Raw genomic sequence first — 22,868 nt, forward strand, 5'->3', positions numbered from 1 at the left:
AAGAGAGGTAGACAGAAGGGGATACATTGTTTCAGCCAATTGACAATTTGGGGCAGTTACCCAGGGACAATCACCACTGGTTACTTATTTATCAGCTTAGTTCTCATCTATGAAATGTATAGGATCATGTACATGATCATGGCTGAAGAGTTTGCTTCATGCTTCTTGTGCCTGTTCTACTATCAGGGGTCTTTAGTATTCAATTAGAGATTTTGGGGAACACTTCCCCTTTATCACTTCCTCTTTCTGACATCCCATTCATTTCCTTTGTAACAGAAGAACTCAAGGAGAAGCTGAAAGACTACGTGGACAAGGTGAACGCTCACAAACCTGGCTTCATTAAAGTCATCCGCCACAGCAAGCAAGAAGGGCTGATCCGTTCCCGTGTAAGCGGTTGGCGAGCAGCCACAGCCCCAGTGGTCGCTCTCTTTGATGCCCATGTGGAGTTCAATGTTGGCTGGTAGGTGTTGAGACTTCTATTGCTTCTCTGAGGCTTTCTGTGAAAGGATCTTGAAGGTACCATTGGCTTGAATTCTGGTCTGCCCCAATCTTTTCCTCCCACGTTGGGGAGCATGAGCTGGAGATGGTCCCTTTGCTTCGCCAGTGAAGTGGTTAATTAGCGATGCCATGACTGCTCATGGACAATGTGATTTCCTGGTTGTGCAGAGATCCTCTGTTGGCAGAGAACATACTACATTTGCTGGGGCGGGTCAAACACCTCAGTTTTATCAGGGTTGTGAGCTACGCCTTTGTAGAAAGCATTTCTAGTAAACACTGGATCTCGTAAATTTATGATTTCTTACTATCTCTACATTGCATCAAATGGAAAGTTACAATTAATAGGAGGCAGATGGATACAGTGGAAGGAGGATTCTGGACTGAGGTTCAAATCCCATTTCTGCAACTTACCATCTATGGAGTAAGACCATGAACAAATTCACTTCTGGACCTCAGTTTCCTCACCTGTAAAATGAGAGCTTTGGATGATGGCTTCTAGGGACCCTTTCAGCTCTAAATCTACAAATTTATAAACCTAGAATATTGTTGACAACATGCTCGATTTCGAATCAGAAAAACCTGGGTTCACATCCTGTCGTAGCTACTTACTAGCCACGTGACTTTGGGCAAAGTTGCTTCCACTCTCTGAGTTTCAGTTTCATCATCTATTAAACCAAAATAATCATGCCCATTGTACTTGCCTCGCAGATAAATTATATATATATATATATATATATATATATATATATATATATATATATATACACATATATATATAATTTTATAAACTTTAAGGTACCATATAAATGTTAACTATCATTACCAGTATTACAAATATTATAGCAGTTCACAATTATAAGGGCATTTATATAGCACCTACTATGTGCCAAGTACTGTACTGAACACTTTTTTTTGTTGTAACAAATGCCACAACAACCCTAGGAGGTAAATATTATTAGTATTTTCATTTTATAGACTGAAATAGACTGAGATTAAGTGATTTGCCCAGGGTCATACAATTAGGAAGTGTCTGAGGCTGAATTTGTCCAGGTCCAATGACTCCAGGTTCAGTGTTCTATCCACTATACCACCAACTGCTTCTTGGAAATGCCAAGCAGGGACTTCGCTTATGAAGTTGGCAATGAAAATTATCCCCATTTTGTGAATGAGTAAACTGAGATTTGGAAAGAGGGAATGACTTATTCAAGACCACACAATTAAGTATTTAATGAAACCTAAACTTGAACCCACTTTTTCTGATATCCCATGCAGGGTTCTTTCCATTAGAAAGAAACAAGAAGAATAGATCCCTTCTGTGTTACAGACTAGATAGACCTGGGCTTGTTTTCCCATAACTCAAGGAAAATTAAGATTGCAGCTAACAGTTTTTTATGATTAAAGTTCCTGCTTGGCATTTCCAGCCATTTACAAACCATTTTCATTGAATTTATGGTTGGAATAGGAGAGGGAATTGGATTATTTAAAGCTGATTTGAATAAACAATTATGCAGGAAATCTAATGCTAATGAGCAGAGGCCCTCTCCAGAAATACATTAATCATTATGAGTCAACAGGTATCTTGAAGCTGCCATTGATGGGCCCCCAAATCTTAATCCTCTTTGGGGCTGTTTACTGCTCTTCTCAACCTATGTCTTGAGGGTTGAAGGAGGCACACATGATAAATAAAATGAGAGAGAGACAGAGAGAGAGAGAGAGACAGAGAGAGAGAGAGAGAGAGAGAGACAGAGAGACAGAGAGACAGAGAGAGACAGAGAGAGAGAGACAGAGAGAGAGAGACAGAGAGAGAGAGAGACAGAGAGAGAGAGAGAGAGACAGAGAGAGAGAGAGAGAGAGAGAGAGAGAGAGAGAGAGAGAGAGAGAGAGAGAGAGAGAGAAAGGGAAACAGAAAAAGGGAGAGAGATAGAGACAGAGAGAGACAGAGAGAGAGTCATACACACACACACACACACACACACACACACACACAGATGGACACATAGAGGAAGCCTAGAGAAGAAAAAAAAAATAGTCAGGGCAGATTACTGTCTTAAAATATCTGAAGGGATATGGCAGAGGGGTTGGACTTCTGCTGAAATCCCAAAAAGGAGAGGAAGGACCAAGTGGGAGTGGTACTGTGATATGGTGAAAGTCATCTGGATGTAGAGACAGAAGTCCTGCTTTTGAATTTCGGCTCTGTCACCAAGCATATGTGTTATTTTGGCTAAGTCATGTCTTCTCTCTATGTGCTTCAGTTTTCATATCTATAAAATGAAGGCAATTAGACTATCAGACCTATGATTTTCCTTTCAGCTCTAAATCTACATCCCTACAATCCTATGAAATCCAGGGAAGCATACTTTGGTTCAGTGTAAGGAGAAATTTCTTGATATTGCTAGGTCCAAAGGTATGCATGGTTTCATAACTTTTGGGGACATGGTTCCAAATTGCTTCCCCGAATGGCTGAACCAGTTCCCAGCTCCACCAGTGCCTGTTCGTGTGCCTGTTTTCCCCCAGTCTCTCCAACATTTTCCATTACAATTTTTTGTCATCTTTGCCAACCTGATGAGTGTGAAGTGGAATCTCAGAGCTGTTTCAATTTGCATTTCTCTAATCATTAGTGAATTGGAGCATTTTTAGAAAAATAGAGTTGTTGTCAGATGGGATTTCTAAGGAGGAACTTAACAATAAGAGCTCTTCAAAAAATGAAATGGATTGCCTTAGAAGGTGATATTTTTCTATCACTGAAGGTATTCAATGAGAAATTTGGGTAATTAGTTGCCAAGGAGGTAGCAGAGGAGATTCATAAGCAGGTATGAGTAAGAATAGATGATTTCTGTCCTTCCTAGCTTTAAGATTTGGTGATTCTATGAATACCACCCAGTGACAACTGAACAAAAGAAGTTTCTCTGGGTCTTCCACCAGGATGACAGTACACAGTCACACTTGATTTAAGTGTTTCTCTCCCCTCAGTGAAGTAGCTAGATGGCACAGTAGATAGAGTATGGGACCTGGAGTCAGAAAGACTCATCTTTCTGAGTTCAAATCTAACCTCAGATACTTACTAGCTATATGACTCTGGGTAAGTCACTTAATCCTGTTTGCCTCAGTTTCCTAAAATGAGCTGGAGGAGGGAATGGCAAACTACACCTGTATCTCTATGAATAAAACCGCAAATGGGGTCACAAAGAGTAAGATATGACTAAAAAATGACTGAACAACAAAGCTAAAATTTAGTCATTCCCATGAAAGCTACAGTTTTCTTTTTCCCTTTCATGAGAACCATAATTATTCTAATTTTTATTTGGAAGAAGGTAGGAGAAGAGAATCAGACCTGGATTGGTTGACTTTGGTCAGCATGAAGTAAGGATTCCAAATTATTGTAACATACCGGCCTTGGACCTTGCTTTAGGGAACTTCTATGGTAGGCAGAACTTTCACATAATTGTTAAATGAATTTTTGTATCTTTTTCACGGACCATTAAAATACATTTTAAAATATATTAAAAACATGAGTGGAAATGGAGATATTGTTCTAATTCTTAAGAAAGAGAATAATTTAGAATCTAGGCCAGTGAGGTTGATTTTGTTTCCTATTAAAGGGATGATTTTTAAACATATAGAAAGATAGAAAGGTAAACAACAATGGTCACTAACAAACAACATGGTTTCATCAAGAACTGGTTATGCCAGACTAACCTCAGTGCTTCTTTTGAAGAAGTTATTAGAGTGATAGATTAGGAGAATCCCATATATATGATAAATATCACCATTAATAAAGTATTTGTAAAAGTCTTTCATACTTAATACTCATGGCAAGTTGGAAAGATGTGGGCTAAATGATAAATACAGAGAGGTAGATTTGGAATTGGCTACCCAAAGAGTAACCATTAATATAATAATACAAAAGGGTAAACTTTATTTCCATATGAGGATACATTTCCTAACAGTTAGAGTTATCCTAATGTGAAATGAGTTGCTTTGGGGAATGAGGGGTCTTTGAGCAGATCTTAGATGAGTATTTGTCTAGATTACAGTAGAGGAGGTTGAAGTTTAGGCTGAGTCTTGGCCTAGATGATCTCTGACATCCGTCCAACTCATAAGTCTGTAAAATTCCTTACTTATGCTGCCAAGGGAATCTTTAAGCTTGTTTTTATGATGGTTCCAGGGTTCCATTCCACTCCCCTTTGCCAGGGTGAGGAAGAGTATTGTTACTCTGGAAACTTTCCCCACTTTTTCCAGGTCTATCTCTGCAGCAGTAGCTATCTCTCTGCCTTCTTCCTCCCCAGGGCAGAACCTGTGCTCACCAGGATAAAAGAAAACCGGAAGAGGATTATTTCTCCATCCTTTGACAATATCAAATATGACAATTTTGAGATTGAAGAGTATCCCCTGGCTGCACAAGGCTTTGACTGGGAACTGTGGTGTCGCTATTTAAATCCTCCCAAATCCTGGTGGAAGTTGGAGAATTCAACTGCTCCAATAAGGTATGTGTTGGTGCTGACTGCTCTCTCACCCTTCTGATGTACAAGCAGGCTAGTTACCTGTTTCCATCTGCTCTTGGAGGCCATTTGGCCTCTGGCCCAAACCTATCTGTTTCCACTGGCTAGTCTGCTCTCACCCATCAACTCCCTCTCGGCTAGTTCGATAGAGGAAATAAAAGAGACTTGGACCAGGACCTGGGGACTTTCCTCCAGAAAATTTCACTACAGAAAATGGGGCTTTCCAACTGCCTTTTATGGCCCCAAATCATATCTATCATTGCTCTTTTGTGGTTTCAACTGGAAAATACAATATATTGGATTGGGTAGAATTAGCTTCTTATATAACTCAAAACCTATAAAAAATTAAGCCCTACAAGGCATTACTATGTTCTTCATTAATAGGGAGTCATGTTATCATCACCATGCTAAGTTGTGGTCTGATAGTTCAATGGTGTATTTTTTGAAAATGTTGCGATGACCAGCTCCTAAGAGGTGTAATGGAAGAGATCCTGAACTCCTTGTCACTAACACTTCATGTATGGCTTTGGGCAAGTCAATTCCCCTTTGGGATCCTCAGTTTTGTCATCTAGAAAATGAGACTAATAATGCTTATACTACCTCTGTACCATCCAGCATTGTATTGTGAGGAGAGAATAATTTAAAGTACATGAAGTTTTTATGTAGCATAAAATTCCACATTATTATTCAATTTCCTTCACCAAACATTTATTAAATATGTGCAACAATGGGCAGGAGATAGAGTAGGTCAGGAAGATTTGAGTTCAATTCCAGCCTCAGATACTCACTAGCTATGTGACCCTGGGCAAGTCACTTCATCCTGTTTGCCTCAGTTTCCTCATCTGTAAAACTGGAGAAAGAAATGGCAAACCATTCCAGTATTTTTGGCAAGAAAATCCAAAAGGGATCACAAAGTAGCAGACAACCGAACAACAATCAAAATGTGCAGTGATAATAACTGAAATTTATAGTGTTTTGAGGTCTTCAAAGGATCTCACACATGTTTTCTTATCTGAATATCACAACCACCCATTTTATACATGAGAAAACTGAGGCTCAAAGATGTTGAGTGACTTGGCCAGGATTATACAGCTACTAAATGTTTGAGATGGGATTCAAACTCAGGCCTTTCTCATTCCAGGCTCACTATTTGATCAGTTATGGTATGTTCTCTGTCTATCTGTCTCTCTGTTTATCTCTGTCACTGTCCGTCTGTCTCTGTCTCTCTCTCTCTTTTTCTGTCTGTCTCTCTTTTTAACTTTATGACACTCTGTTAAGTTCTTGAGATATAAAGGCGTAAATTCAATAGTTCTTGCCTTCAAGGCAGAAACATTCTACTGAAAGGATATAAAATATGCATAGATAAGTACATATACAGTGTATACACAGTAAACATAAAATAAGTCAAACGACTCTGGTTCAGTTTTCATTTCTGGCCCATGCTGGCTGTGTAACCCTGACCAAATCACTATGCAGCACTATGGAGTCTGGAAGGTCTGGGTCCAAAACTGCCTCCAGACACTTACTAGCTCTGTGATAGACAGGTCATTTAACCTCAATTTCCTTATCTACAAAATGGATAATAATAGTGTCTATCTCTCAGGGTTGTTGTGAAGATAAAATGGGAAAAGTGTTATGAAGGCCCAGTGCACACCTCTAGGTCTTATATAAGTCCTTATTATTATTAACTATTATTTACCTCTTAGTGTTCAGGGCAATTCTCTAAAGCTCTGAGTTGTAAGAGATAGCCCCAACCTGTCTTGGTAAAGGGAGTTTAATCTGGAAGGTTCCTATAAAAATGAAACTACAGATCAAGTTTCTGACTGATATTAGCTAAAATATACTTAGCTGCATATATGTTCTAATAACAAAGGAGAATGGAAGTTCATTGGTGCTAGGAACAGTTTCTTTTTGTCTTTGCATTTCCAGTGTCTGACATACTATGTGGTACATAGTAGGTACTTCATAAATTCTTGTGGAATGGAATTGGATTGGATTGGGTTAAGTAACAGAACCCATTTCCTCAAAGAGTGGTGGGAGTTAGTGGGAGTAGTAGTGGAAGTTAGAGTTGAGATCACTGTAATGCCAACCAAGCAAGACCACCATGATCATTGGTCCACTCCAAGTAGACAATATCCAAGATAGAGGAGAGCCTTTCACTCAGATATAATCAATTCTCACAGCTGATATAAACCTTGGAAGCTAGCAAGTTGGAAACTAACCTAGGAAGCTTGATGCCTCTTTCTTTAAAAACAAAAGATGCTTATTAATCCTTCCTGTTACTTATTCAATTTATCCATCCCTTATAATGAAGAGATTCAGTTATTTAGTTGTTTTTCATTATTCAATTTGGGATTTTTGTGGCAAAGATATTGCAGTGGTTTGCCATTTCCTTCTGCAACCTGTTTTTACAGATGAAGAAACTGAGGCAAATAGAATTAAGCGACTTGCCCAGGGTCACACAGCCAGTAAGTGTCTGAGGCCAGATATGAACTCAGATGAATCTTCCTGACTTCAGGCCAGGCACTCTATCCACTGCACCACCTAGCTGCCCAAAACAACAAGAGCTATGGTTAAGCAAAATAGATCAGCATATTTTCCATATCTAATAATCTACACCTCTTTTTTGCACCTATAATTCAAGACCTCTTGTTAGACAAGAGGTATCATGCATTGCTAAACAGGTCTCTGAAATTATCAATGTCCCAAAGACATGCCTTGTTTTCTTCCACATCATTGTGGTCCATGAGCATTCCTCACCTACTTCTGCTTGCTTAGCTCTGCGTCAGTTAATTCAAGACTTCCTGAACTTTTTTTGAATTGTTCTCTTTGTATTTTTATGGCACAGTAATATTCCATTGCATTCATTTGCCATAATTTGTTCAGTCATTCCCAAAATCAATGCTGCCATCTTTTTTCTAGAAATCTTCCAGCAGCATGTCCCCGGGGCCAGGGAATGGCAATAATTGAATGAGTTTCAGGAATATTGGTATGTGAGTGACTAATACTTTCTGCTCCTCCTCTTTTTTCCCCTTCTCCCATTGAATCCCCTATCCATGGGTTGATAAAACCCCAGGCAAGAGCCAGAAATGCATAGCACTGTACAGTAGAATGATTTGGAGCCATTTTAGCAAGCTTATGATCTCTCAAAGGCAGAAGTCTTCATTGCTTCCCTGCTAGACCTTCCTACTACAGAGAGATACTGAGTGTTTGTACCAGTCCTTTGCTAGCATCCTGCCCTCTTTAATTAACACCCCATTGTGTCCAGGGTTTCCTACATGAGCACAATGACAAAGAGGACATTTTTCTTTATTGTGTGTTTGTAGGAAATTGCTAAAAGACAGCAGAGCAAGTATGAGTTCTGCAATATGCTTTGGTGAGGGACACAATATGTTTTGCTATGATATCCTCTTGGGGCTCTCTTGCCTCGGAGGAAAGGATCATTAATGATTCTTTTCCCAGGGGTACACTTCACCTACGATTATCGCTGGCTTGTCACAATCATCAACATACTTAAATGGGGGGATGTGATAAAATACTTTGATGCCACTATTTACTTTCTCATTTATTCTGACTGCTCCCTCTGTGTATGAAGCCTATTGCCCAATAAGCCCTTTAAACCCAATAAGTAACCTCCTCAGAGTAGGTGAGAGGACACTGCTGTTCCCTCTAATAATTCTTACTTTGTGAGACAGGCATGGGGTACCTGCAGAGGTATGATCTTTGACAAGAGTCTACTGAGACAACAGATCAATGTCCACTGTTCCTCAAAACTAAGCACTTGAGATAATCAATAAATAAGCATTTTTTTAAATGCCTACTCTGTGCCAGACACTATGTTAAGTGCTCAGGATACAAATAAAAGAAAAATCAGTCCCTGCCTTCAGAGGATTTACAATCTAATGGATCAAGCATATCATTCCAACTTTCATCTCTATATCCTTATTATCAAGCACTGTGCCTTACAGCTAAAAGATGTTCACTAAATGTTTATTGAATTGAATTCAAAAATTCTTTCTTATGTTGGACCAAAATTTGTTTCCCATTTCCAACCATTGCCTGTGGTTTTGTTCCTACACAGAATGAGTGTAATTTCTCTTCTACACATACTAGTCCTTCAGATATTTGAAGATACTGAGCAGTAGTTGTAGTAAATGATTGTGATGGAGGACTGTTATTTTCCATGATTTAATTACTCTATTTCTCTTAGTTCAGTCTTAGCTTCCATTAACTTTTAAAGTGGCCATACTGGCACTGTTGGTTCATATTAAACTTGTGATCAAATAAAACCCCAGATCTTTTATAAGAACTAATTTTAGGACACATATTTTCAGTTCCTTTGCTTACACAGTTACATACACAGCTTGTCATTTGTTTGATGTGTGTGTGTTTGTGTGTGTGATGAAGGAGGGTGACAAATGTAGGATGACATTCACTCTTACTAAGGTTCATCTTTTTACCATCATTTCAATGTTCCAGCCTGTCAAAATGATTTTGAATCTTGATAGTTTCATCTGTGGTATGAACTCTCCCTCCCAATTTTGTGTCAGCTGTGAATTTGTTAAGTATGTCATCTATGTTCACCCAAGTCACTCTTTAAAATGTGGAACAGATCAGTACTAAGGACAGAGCCAAATAGCACTTGACTAAAGACAGCCTCCAGGATGAAAAAGGAGATGTGATTCAAGAATAAGATCATACAATGTTAGGACTAGAAGGGACTTAAAAGTTAATTAAATTTATTTCGTTCATTTTATAGCAGAGGAAAGTGATGTCCAGAGAGGAGAGGTTATTTGCCCAAGGGGATGTCAGTTAGTGACAGAGAGAAAAGTAGCATCCAGATCTTTCTAATTTTACTGTGTCACCTTGCTGATATTGAAAATTGTAATGTTCAACCAGTTCTTACTCTACTTCACCATACTGCCACTCAATCCACTAAGTGATCATGGAGAGTTTGTCATATGCTTTTTCTGAAATTAAGATGTATCATGCCTATGGCATTTCCTGATCTGCCAACCTATTAACCCTGCCCCAAATGGAAGTGGTACATTCCTGTGAAAAATACAATCTAGAAACATAACCTAAAGCTAAGCAGAAATGATGTTTACCTTATTCACATCAAAGCAGAATTTGGCCTGATTTTGTATTGTCAGCAGCAGGTTAGGAGTGATTCTACAGTAGGGAGGTCTGGAGGACTAAGACATAGTGTACAACTAGGCCAAAAGTAACAGCTGGAAAATCATATAAATGGGGTTATATCTGGAGCATTAGCAAAGCTGTTACTTTGAATTTTGAGGGCAAAGTCAAGGTCAATGACCAGTGAGATTTTTTCAGCACTACATTGTAAAGGGGATTTCTAGTCTAGAGGACTACCATGGAGTTGGGAAGACCTGACTTCAAATGTTCCCTCAGGAGAACTCTGTGACTCTGGACAAATTCCTTAAGTTCTTCCAATCTCGTTTTCTTCATCCTTAAAATGAGGATAATAAGAGTATTTGCTTCAGGATTGTGGTAATGATTGAGATAATACTCAAAATACTTTACAAACCTAAAACTGTCATATAAATGCTACTACTATTACGACGACGACGACTACTACTACTACTATATGATTCTTTAAGATTAACAAATTATTTGTCTTATAACAATCCCTTGAGGTCAATAGTGGAAATATTATGCATGTTTATAGGTAATAAAATTGAGGCACAGAGATGAAATTATTTTCTCATGGTTACAAAACTGCTAAATGTCAGAGGCAGATTTGAACCCATGTTGCTTGGCTTCAGATCTAATGGTCTTTCCACTATACTAAATTGCTTCTAGAGTTTCTGAAAGCTCTTGTAACTCCAAGATGTTGATTCTATATCTCTTAGTATTAGAGAAAACTGAAGGCTATAGACGAAGTTGGGAGTCTAATTAGGGAGATAGCGTTGATACTCAGAAGCCCAAGCCTGGCACAAGGCATGGGTAGAAAAAGATCCCAAGTATAAAAGGAGGAGCTGGAAGTTAACAATTCTAGTCAGACAATGAAACAATCAGGAAATGTGACTCACAGTAGGAACCATGGAACATCACTGCAGGCTCTAGAGGAAGCTGACAGGTTGGTACAATGTCATAGCCAGAGATCCCTAGGCAGGTACTGTCTGCCCTCTTCCTTAAGTATTGAAATGCCTTCTTTATGTTGATGAAAGAGGGCTTGGCAGGAGTGGGCTGCCCAGTAGATTATCTGGGGCTTGACAGGTGTAATCCATCACAACAGATGACCATACCTCCAGAGGGCCCTTGCAACTTTTTGATCCACAGGAATACATGAAGGGCAACCTCTGATAACTGTTTCCATCTCTACCCTGCCTACAGGAGCCCAGCCCTCATTGGCTGCTTTATTGTGGACAGGCAATATTTCCAGGAGATCGGCTTACTGGATGAAGGAATGGAGGTCTATGGAGGAGAAAATGTGGAGCTGGGGATCAGGGTGAGTTGGTTTCTAGGGAGTATGGACTTAAGAGAGAACATGGGAAAATTGAAATCTCACCCAGGATTGCTGGAACCTAACAGGTGCAGGGGGTGTTTGTGGGCAGCTCATGCCAATGGATGGCATAATCTAATTTCCCATTCTTAATAGAAGGATGCAGTAGCAGCATCCTGCATGAAGCTGAGCAAGGAAAGATCCTCCTGACACCTGGACTCATTTAAACAGAGGGAAATTGCTTTGGAGGCAGCTGGAATGAACAGGATTATTGGGGAGCTAATATATTCATAGAGAATGGTGTCTGCATAATCACCCTCATTTCCCCTGCTCTCTCAGCCCTGGTCATTTATTCACCATTTGCCAGCCTCGGTATCTCATTCCATCTCCGCTCCTAGATAAAATGCTCACCCCCAAACATAATATTGTCCTATTGAAGTGGCTGGCAGGGATTGGTGATACAGGCAGGAGGTGCCTCCTGTTGCCTATGTAAAATGGGTAGAAATGACCAGGTTTGTAGCAGAGAATTAGATTTGTGAACTCTGTTACCATCAGATGTGTGAGTCAATCATGATAAGCCAGAGTTATGTGGCTTTTCAGTTCCTTGAATATAAAGCTACTCTGGTCTACGGGCCCAGATGCAATTTTCTATGTGCATGGTGGAATACCTGAAGGTAATTCAGTACTTGGGATTTAAAGGTGGTATGGAAACATAGGATTCTTTTCCTTCTTGACTATTCAAGTTCCTTCCTTCCCTCTCACCAGAGATAGTTGTTACAACAGCAGCAGAGAAGATGGATGGTCCTCATCCACACTGCCTAAGAACCAGCTGACAATGGAGCTAACCAAAAATGGGAGCTTTTGACTTCTCTGTCCTATTCCATGGTATCCAGCCTACTCTGAGAGTTAGAAAAGCTGCAGCCCACTGGCATTTTCCCCATCTGAAACTGACTAGGTGATCTCAAAGACCCTTCTAGCCCAACAGGTCTTTGAGTCTTTGAATCACCTGGAACTGCTTCCTCAAATGCTTTATCTTTAATTGCACCAAGCCTCAGTTTCTTCACATGTCCAGTGGTCAGAATAATGCTCACAGCATTATTGTGAGATTTGAATGTGATAATGAAAGCACTCTGAAAAAGTATAAATTCCTCACATGTAAGAGATTGTTGTTGCAATAACATTTTACCTAGATCAATGTCAAACTAACCTTCAGCCCCCTTTCCTATCTTCCTCATACACATATCTGGAATCCAGTTCAGGACTAGAAAGCTGCTAAAAGTTTGTCTACTTCTTAGAAGACAAAACAGATGTCGCAGAGCCAATGTACTGGCTCTTTTTAAAAATACAATTCTTATAAGCCTAGTTATCTATATTCCCAGCCCACCACAGATTAGAAACAGCAAGTTAAAAGCAGGAAAAGGGCATGCTACAGGTGGGTGCACAAATGGTAGTAGGGAGAACTATCAGTGTACAAACTTGATAGTGAGGGAGGAGAGAGAAAGACTATGAAAAGCAAGTGCAGAAATTCAGAGCCCAATATCCTGAACCCATTAGGTGCAGGGCCCAATGGCCCAGCTTACCAGAAGGAAGCCCTGTGTTACACAGTACAAGACAGGAACGGGTATTCGTGATGAAGACTTAGAGTCATCAAGACAAAGTTAAAACCATTCTTTGGTTAAAGAAGGTGAAGAATTGTGTGATACTTTGAAAAGATTTCCACCTCAAATGTTTGAAGTAAAACAATTTGATTATTTAAAAGGATAACTCTTGAATTTCTGAAACAAGGTAGACAGGCATAGAGCATCATCTTTATTTTGCTCCAGCACACCAATGAGTCTAGAATGAAACAGGCAACACCCTACCTTTATGGCTGCTAGTTGCTAGACTATCCTGTGTGTTCACTGAGGACTGCCTGAGGCTAAACACAGTCACAACTATGGTACTGGGCAATAATCTGGGATTACCCATGGACTTGTGGGTTTATGGAAAAGGGATACTTTTCAGTGTCTGAGAGCTGCTGACATCCCTATGCTGCAGCTCTTTAGCATCAGGCTAGGAAACATTTAGGAATGTTTCCATGTGATTGTGTCAGTTTATCCTTTCCCATACATGTCACATTTAGCCCTCCCAAGACATGGCAAGGTTTAAACTCAAACTAGATGGGCCAGTTTTGTCAACTAGTTGCATGTTTCCATTTTTATTATGTTAAGAAGCTATCCTCCTTATGCACTAAACTGTGGGGTTCAGACTCAAATGACGTACTAAAGGTTGCAATGATCCAAATGCGATTGCATTGATGTACTATTTTTAACCACAGAATCTAGGATAAAGGGCAGCATGACATCCTGGATAGAGGACCAAGCTTGGACATAGGAAGAGCTGGGTTCAAGTTCTGCTTCTGACATTAACTGAGTCAGTCAGTCAAGGAATATTTATTAAGTGCTTATAATGTGCCAGACACTGTACTGAGGTCTTAGAATGCAGATACAAGCAAAAGGACAGCTCCTGCCCTCAAGGAGCTTGTGTTCTAATGGGGGAAGACAACACATAAAAGGGAACTGAGCAGTGGGTGAGAGAATGAAGGTACCCTGCACAAGACATGGACATAGTAAAGAAGTCTGGAGGGCAGCCTGGGGAAAAATCAATATTTGGCTGGCCTGGGCACTCTTCTTCAATGGAGCTTCTGGGAGAAGCCATCCAATCATGTTTCATCTCCCAGTTCTTCAAACAACTCTAAAACTTCAAATTCCTCATGAATTACTCATCTGTATGGATGGAGAGTCTATACTAGGAATTGCCTGCATTGATGAAATTTCAGATTTAGCACTCTTCCTCCACCCTCTCTTCCCAAAGTTCCTAGGATAACACATTTCATTCTAAACTTCTCCCAGTTTATACCCAGAGTTTTACTCCTCAAGCCCCATCTGCATTTGTCGTTCAGTTGTCTTTTAGTCATGTCCAACTCCTCATGACTCCATTTGGGGTTTTCTTGGCAAAGATGCTGGAATGATTTGCCATTTCCTTCTCTAATCTTCCCATCTCCTTACAGCATCTTTATTTTCAGAAGCTCCAAGTTTAGCCATGCTCTTGCCATTGTGACAAATTGTATATCTTGAGGGAAACTGAGAAGAGCATTACGCAGACTTTGCAGGGATATTCAAAGGGAAGGATATGGAAGAAACAACAGGAGCAGTAGAATTGAGAGAGACCAGTGAGTTGGTAGCTATGTGAATCTTGAAATAGTGCCCTCATCTTTTTCGAGGTCTACAAGATCGGGGCGGAAAGAGTACTGCAAATGGAGTCAGAGGATTTGGGTTCAAATCCAAGTTCTACTACTTAATAGCCATGTGACAATGGACAGATTATGTAATCTGTCTGAGTTTCAGTCTCTGGATGCCTTCCAGCATCCCTTCTAGGTCTGAGTCTATAACTCTAAGGATCTATTGAATTATAAATAATAAAACAGTGATCATAACAGTAATAGTGAGAATTCAAGGTTCACATTTAAGCTATACTATGCTCGCTACATTGTATTAGGTACAATTCATACAAATAGGAATAAGACTCAGTCCTTGTCCCCAAAGAGTTCATAGTGTAATAAGCACCCAGAATCATAGTTTTAGAGCTGGAGGAGACCTTGGAGGCTGGCTCATTTACAGAGGAATAAACCTAGGACTCGGGTCCAGTGAATTGCCTAAGTTCACACAGTTAATCAGTGTCAGAGGCAGTATTTGTACTCGGACCTTCCTCACTAAAAAGTCCAGCACTCTCTCCACTCTGCCACCTAGCTGCATAAAGCATACTCATGGATAACTATGATGAAACATACAATCTAAGTGTATCAGAAAGGTACAAACAAGGTACAATGCCTTTGCTTCCAAGTGTGGCAATAAGAGACTTAGGGAGGTGAAATTTCATCTCGGCTGTAAAAGACTGGTGAAATTTTAACAGCTGGAGCTGGGAAGGAGGATATTCCAGAGAAGATAATTATAATGATGAATTAGCACAGTGCCTGGCACATATAGGCACTTAATAAATATTTATTGACTATTGATAAAGGATGATAATATTTTCATACTTCAAAGAATTAGTTCTTTTTATTAGTATTGGTACCTCACTCTTTGTCGCTCAGTTCTTTCAGTCTTGTCTGACTCCTTGACCCCATTTGGGATTTTTTTGGCAAAAATTCAGCCTTGATTTGCTATTTCCTTCTCTAGCTCATTTTATAAATGAAGAAACTGAGGCAAACAAGGTTAAATGACTTGCCTAGGATTACACAGCTAGTAATTGTCAGAGGACAGATTCAAACTCATGAAAATGAGTCTTCCTAATTCCAAGGCCAGCAAACTATCCACTGCACCATTTAGCTTCTTGACCTCCACTTATCACTGGAAATCACAACTCCCATGTGCCTTAGTCAGTTCCTTTGGCCAACAATGTCATTAACTGGTGGCCTTTCTTCAGGGAATAAGAGGTTGATTTTTTGGTAATAAGACAAATGGTTGGTCTTCACCCCTGTGATATAAAATTCTCCAGTTTCATTGTATTTGCCAAGGGTTGTGCTCCATTGGCATCGCCTCCCAGAAGCCAGGAGTATCTCTAGAACTTTGAGAAAGGCTCTGAGTAGGATGATAATGGAGAATGAACATAAAAATACGAATCATCCTATGCATTTATATAATGTTTTATTATTTCAGTGTTTTCATACATGTAACCTCAGTTCCTCATGTCCATGGCATGCTCCATGACATAGATAGGCCAGATATTATTTCTGTTTTATAGATGAAGACACTGAGACCCAGAGAAGTGAAATGAATTTCCCCAAATCACAGAGCTCCTTAGTGTTTGGATCTCCTGACTCTCAACCCAAGCTCTTTAATCCAAATACTTTGGATTTATAGCCACTACCTTCTGTTCATACTACAGCCAGCTCTGTCACCATGAACAACTTTAATTCAGAGGGCATGCCTCTGGTCACAAAACCCTGTTGCTACCAGGTGAGAAAGGGTATATGGAATGGTATGATAGAAAAACAATGGTTCAGAGTATTGACACTTTTAACGGTGGGTCAATATCATCTTGGTTTCAGGACAGGATTTGTGACCCAGAAAGGTCAAAGAAGCCAATATTACTGCTATTTTGTGTTCAAGTATGAGTGTACCTTCCTTAGTGTTATTGAGGCCACAAAGACAATGGTTCCTTGGTGTTTCAGTGTTGCCCATGCCTAGGTTTAGTGATGTACCACTGCAAGGGAGGGGAAGAGGAGAGCAGTCACTGATGAAGATAAGATTGGTCACATAAATTAAATCTAGTTGTTATTGTTGATGGCCTTTTGGGTAATTGGATTTTGGTCAGGGATCTAGATTCTCTTTGAGTCAAACATTAGAGGACCTGATTGCTGCTGGCCTCGGTTTGTTTATTTAGATTGTAAGTAATTTTTTAGATTGTAAATAATATTTTATTTTTTTCCCTAATTACATTTGATAGAAGTTTTTAATATTTTTTTTCAATTTTGAGTTATAATGCTTTTGAAATCAGTATTTCTTTAGAAAATAGATGATATGAAAAGAACTCTAGTCAACCTTATTTTAAAATGATAATGCAAGTGCCCTCATCATTAAAAGATTGACTATAAAGTGATGAATTTTTTCAACCACAAAAATTCATGAAGATGTCTCATTAAGGAACAGAGAGGTTATAAACTTCAGTGGTGGAGGGAGCATCTATATTGAAGATATTATGGATCCTCGAAAATATTGAAATACATAAATTGAACTATAATTCCTTTGCCATCTCAGCATTTATCTTCATTAAAATTCTTTATGAAAATAAGTGTTACCCCCTCCCCCCAAAAAACCAAACCAAAACGAAACAAAACAGGAGCTGCTGAGCTAGATGGAATGTGAAGGCAGCCCCTGCAGGCAACAGCCATGAGTAGGGTGCTGGTCTCTGGCAGCAGATAATGTCAAAGAGAGGATTTTATGAAATGGTCCCTTCTACTGCCATCAAAGAGTTGATTGTCTTGGAAGGAGAGAGACATAGAGAGACAGATGATACTTGATAGAAAAGGGCTCTCTGGGTTACTCTTTTTGGTGATTTTCCCTGAAGAAGTCACGTGTTTTGTGTTATTCCATAAGGAGTTGGCAGGAATGACTCTGGGTCACAGGTTCAGTGACAGCTATGTTCTTTGAAAGGTTTAGCTTTGTTTAGACAGTTCCTGAGATCTCTTTCAACTCTTAGGTCCTGTAATTCTTTAACTATTATCTGAGACTTTTCCTATTCTTTCAGGTATAACTGGATCAGGATATTGGGGTCCTTGTGATAAGCAGTTGCAGAAAACTAACAGAAAATATGGGGGTTGGTTACCATTCAAAAATTCTATTAGATGTATGGGAATCTGCTACAGTAATGTAACAGGGTATGCAGGTGGTAGGTGGTAGATGAAGTATTAAAAGGTGTATTTAGTGACCACACCACCCTTAGCTCATTTCCTTATTCCCTCTCTCCACTGTTCCAGAGAAACCATGCTGTTTGTGACTGTTGATGGCACAATGGATGGAGTGTGGACCTAGAGTCAGGAAAGACGAAGTTCAAATTTGACCTCAGATCCTTACTAGTTATGTGACCCTGGGACAGTCACAGAATCTTTGTTTGCCTCAGTTTCCTCAACTATAAAATGAGGATAATAATAGCACTCACCTCCCAGAGTTGTTGTAAGGATCCAACAAGATAATATTTATTTAAAAAAAAAGTAAAGCACTTAGTACAGTGTCTGGCACATTGTGAGTACTATATAAGTGTATGCTTCCTCTCTTCCATTTCTTCCTTTCATATGATGAGACAGTCACTTAGTCATTGGAAAGGTGCCAGCTACCTCTAGGTAGCCTACTCCCCATTCCTGCTCCACCTGCCTCTTTCCTGAGTCTTTTTTTCTGTCAAAAAAACCCCCTCAAAATACCAGGTTCAAAGGCAATTTAGAAGATATGACCTGGGATATACTAAAACATCACCAAAAATGTTTACTATCTAAAGTCCCCATTTTATCATTTCCCCCAATAATATTCCCAATCATAGGATTTGACAATTCTCTGTTAAAAATAAAAAAGCTCTCTAAGTTTAAGATTGTTTTCATTAAGGCTATTTCTGCCTTCTCTCTTTCCCTTCTCCCTATTCTCTTTTTTCCTTGTTGATTTGAATATATTTCTAAACTAAATTTATTCTTGGTTGTAGGACTATATCTTTTAATCTTCTGGATTAATATATTCAATGCTCTTCACAGTGGTATCTGCTAAATCTTGTGTGATTCTAAATGTGCATGTGTGTATTCTACTCTTTGTTGACCAATTCAGATGAAAATAAGGTTCAAGTGCTGGCTATTCCTCCACCCTTTTCTCTTTTGTATTGACATATTTGTGTACTCACATTATGGAAGGTATGTTTGCTTATTTTTTTTCTTTTTTCATTCCATGGTGACCCTTTTCTCCCTCCCTGTTCTTTTACTTTAAGATCATAAACTATAAGAAACCCCTCTAGAACCTTTGCCTTATTTGACCTTCTTCGTGATCCCTGATATTAGATTTCTGAAGAGACATATGTATCACTCACCCTATGTAGAATGTAGACACTTCATCCTTATGAAATCCCTTCCAATTGCTCACTTGTATTTACCTTTTTATGTTTCTCTTGATTTCCATGTTTGTATTTTCATGTTGCTACTCAGGCCTAGTCTTTTCATCAATAATGCTTGGAAATTCTCTGCTTTATTGCAAATCCATTTTTCCTTCTGTAGGATTATTCTCAGTTTTGCTGAATGAGTTATTCTTGGCTGTAGGACTATATTTTTTAACTTCCTGGACTAATGTATTCCATGCTCTTCACATTGGTATCAGCTAAATCTTGTGGGATCCCTAATTGTCCCATAGTACTCGAATTCTTTTTATCTGGATATTTTTGGCATTTATTCTTTGGCCTATATGTTCCTTATTTTGGCTATGACATTCCTGAGAGCTTTCATTTTAGGGTTTCCTTCAGGAAATGACATGTAGATTCTTTCTAGTTTCAATTTGCCTTCTTGTTCTAATATATTTAGACAGTTTTCTTTCATACTTTTTGGTAATATGATATCCAGACTTTCTCTCTCTCTCTCTCTCTCTCTCTCTCTCTCTCTCTCTCTCTCTCTCTCTCTCTCTCTCTCTCTCCCCTCATGATTTTCAGATAATTCATTGATTTTTGAATTATCTCTCCTTGGTTTTTAATTTTATTTTTTTTGGTAATTTTTTCAAACCTCTGATTTTGCTTTAATATTTATTTACTTTTTGTCTCCTGGGGTCATTAATTTCTGTTTCATTCATTCTAATTTTAAGTGTATTTGAGTATTTTTTGTGGCTTTTGTACAAAAAGTTATTAATTTTCTATGACTTTCCTCCAGGGCCCTCATTTTTCCCACTCCTTTCCTCTAGAGCCCTCATTTCACTTATAATAGTATTTTAACTCTTACTTTGTCCCAGGCACCACAATAGCTCCTCATCATTTTTCAAAACAAATTTGCTCATTCCTTTCATTTTACTTATCAGTTTGAGGCTTTGTGTTATGATCAGTTTCCATGTTTCTGGAGGTACTGCTAGTGCCATGGTCTTGTGTGGTCTTAGACTGTCTCATCTGAGACCCTGCTGCTACATTTTTATATATTAAGTGCCCTATTCTTCAGGGATCAGAAGGGAGGTTTGAGCTAGGGAGCTCAATTTTTTTCAGCAAGCTATAGCCAATATGATCTAGAGCATAGTCTGATTGTTGCCCTAGAGACTTTCCAGACTCTAGACCCTAGTTAGGATCTAAGGTCTTGGGTTAAGTTTCTGACCCCAGCCCCTGTCAGCTAGCTAGAAGATCTGCAGGTTTAGAGAAACATCACTACCTGATCACCCATTTTTGGATGCTAAATCCATAGTCCTTCTCTGGTATCAGATAAACAGTGTGGCCATTCCCAGTCTACCCTGCTCTGGGCCTGGAGATTGAGTCCTTGAACCTGCTCTCAATAAAGAGTGACATTGCTGCAGCTTTTTGCTCATTCATCCATTGAGTCTTTGACCCTATTCATAGCCTGAAGACTGAGTCTGCGATTTCCTTTCCATATTAAGGCAGTGGAGCTGGGACCCTCTTCTTCTAAGCTACAGGCAGTCTTTGGTCCTATTTTTATTCCAGGAGCTGAATCTCTGATTCCTCTCTGTTAGAGTTACAGAGCTTGAACCCTCTTCTGAGCCAGCATCTGAATCTGCTATCCCTTCTCCATGGGTAAAGCAATAGTACAGAGGTTCTGATCTTAGCCTAGGGTACTGGGCCACCTCTGCTCCATATTTCCTGCTATGATGTATGTGTCAGATGTGTAAGTTATGCTAGAAAGTCTTTAGTTTCTCCTTAGCTGTCCTAATCACTACATGGTCTGGCATTTTTCTTATATCTTTGTTGAGGTAGTAGTTAAGGTAGTTGGGCTATACTGCTTCCTCCTGCTCCACCATCTTGGCTGACCTCCTTCAACAATGGATATTAAGTATTGTTAAGTTTTGTCATGAAACTAAAGAATTTAGGAGCACAACTGATGTTTACATCATTGCTGTCTATGAAAAGCAAGTGATTCAGAGATGAGAGAGAGAGAGAGAGAGAGAGAGAGAGAGAGAGAGAGAGAGAGAGAGAGAGAGAGAGAGAGAGAGATCTGGGAAGCAAATAGTTGCTAAATAAAATGGTAATGGAAAAATGTGACTTGAATGATGAACCATGGCTTAAAATGTGAGAATGACAATATTCTGGTCAGGGATAGAGTGTGCCTATCAGGGGCTGGTAAAAATATATTCACCTGGAGCCTTATGTATCTAATCAACTGAAAAGGAAAGGTAAGAAAGAAAACTATCAGCAAAAATACCCCAAGCTAAGTAAATTAATGACTTGTTGTGATATAGGAAGAATGGTAGTTAAAGCACTTGGACATTTATAAAAGATGAAATTTAAGAAAGGATCCAGAAATCCATCACCTCCAATATCTACACATAAATGCAAAAGCATGTATCACAAACAAAATAAGCTAAAGATCGTAAGGTAAATTTGGCCTCACAGGCCACTGAAACTTGGTGGCATCAGACTTATAAGTAAAATACCCCTTGGGAAGGGGTATCTGATTGAAAAAAGAAAGGTAACAAAAGAGGGGGGAGTGTGGATTTCATTTGGATGAAGACCACTTGAGATTGAAACCAAAATGATATTGCCATGAGTATACTACAAACCTCCTGTAAAAAAGAAAATATAACTCATGAGATTGGAAAATAGACCACAAACTCAGCACAAGTGTTTGATATAGTAGTATTTGGAGACAACAATTATCCAAATATTAACTGATGGTCTCAATGAACAGCTGAGTAGCTAATAATTTCTTGACTTACCATATGTACGTACCAAATAATTTTAATTTTCAAAGGGTGGCAGAATCAAAAAAAGGGAAATTCTATTCTGGATATCACCAGCAAAAGTAACTGATTGCTGGAAGTGAGGTTACCATTCCATCTTAGAATTTTTAATAGAAAGGGAGAAGAAATCTGGTTGTGGTTTTAACATGTAGCCTATATGTTTGTGAGGTTCAAAGAAAGGATAGGATCCCATGGAAAATTTGACAGGGAAAGTCATCCCAAGTGTCACAGGATGCTTTCAAGAAAGAAATTCAGATGATATAAAGAGAAACAATTCTGATGAAGAAGAAAAAGACAATTGCCTAAGAAAACTAACGTAGATATACAGGGTACTCGTTGACCTACTTGAACTTTAAAAAGACATATAAAGAAGAAGGAAGCAAGGGAAGGTATTATAGGTCAGGTCTAAACCAGACTAGTCTGGTATTTCACTTTCAGAATTGGAATAAAATAGATACTTGTAGAATATCTAACAGTTAACAGAGGAAGGTTTACTTAACCATGACTTAGCCAAGAAAAGGATACTGACTAATGATTATCATTGTAGACAAGGTGGAATAGTGAATAGAGTGCTGAATTTGGAGTCAGGAGTCCTGCCTCAGAAACTACTAAGCTGCGTGACCATTGGAAAAACCACTTAACCCCTGTTGGCCTCAGTTTCCTCAGGACATACTTCACAACCTTGTTGTAAGAATCAAATGAGATAATACATGTAAAGTAAACATGATATATGTTTACTTTGCAAACCTTAAGCACTCTATTAATATTGTTGTTAATTACCAGTTTTAACAGGATGTTTCAGATGAGTGCCAGCTTACCTGCCTATTTGTTGGCCATGTTGGCACACTATCCAGAGAAAGACATTGCTTCTTCCTTAGGGGATGAATTATATGCTTAGGACACTAGGAAACTACATCAGTAGTCCAAGCTTTAGTTTTTTGAGTAAATTAGGTC

At 39.0% G+C, this 22,868-nt stretch overlaps 1 protein-coding gene across 5 annotated transcripts in view; it reads left to right on the forward strand.

The window, feature by feature from the left end:
* GALNT18 (polypeptide N-acetylgalactosaminyltransferase 18) overlaps positions 1–22,868 on the forward strand; it is a 512,574-nt gene that overhangs the window by 305,608 nt on the left and 184,098 nt on the right. For all 5 annotated transcript variants that reach the window (XM_072619429.1, XM_072619432.1, XM_072619433.1 and 2 more), the window contains exons 4-6: positions 277–460; positions 4,785–4,982; positions 11,355–11,469. In XM_072619429.1, the coding sequence (XP_072475530.1) occupies positions 277–460; positions 4,785–4,982; positions 11,355–11,469 (497 nt within the window). The remainder of the gene's footprint in view (positions 1–276; positions 461–4,784; positions 4,983–11,354; positions 11,470–22,868) is intronic.

This window comes from Notamacropus eugenii, chromosome 6, assembly GCF_028372415.1.
Source record: "Notamacropus eugenii isolate mMacEug1 chromosome 6, mMacEug1.pri_v2, whole genome shotgun sequence".
Lineage (NCBI taxonomy): Eukaryota > Metazoa > Chordata > Mammalia > Diprotodontia > Macropodidae > Notamacropus > Notamacropus eugenii.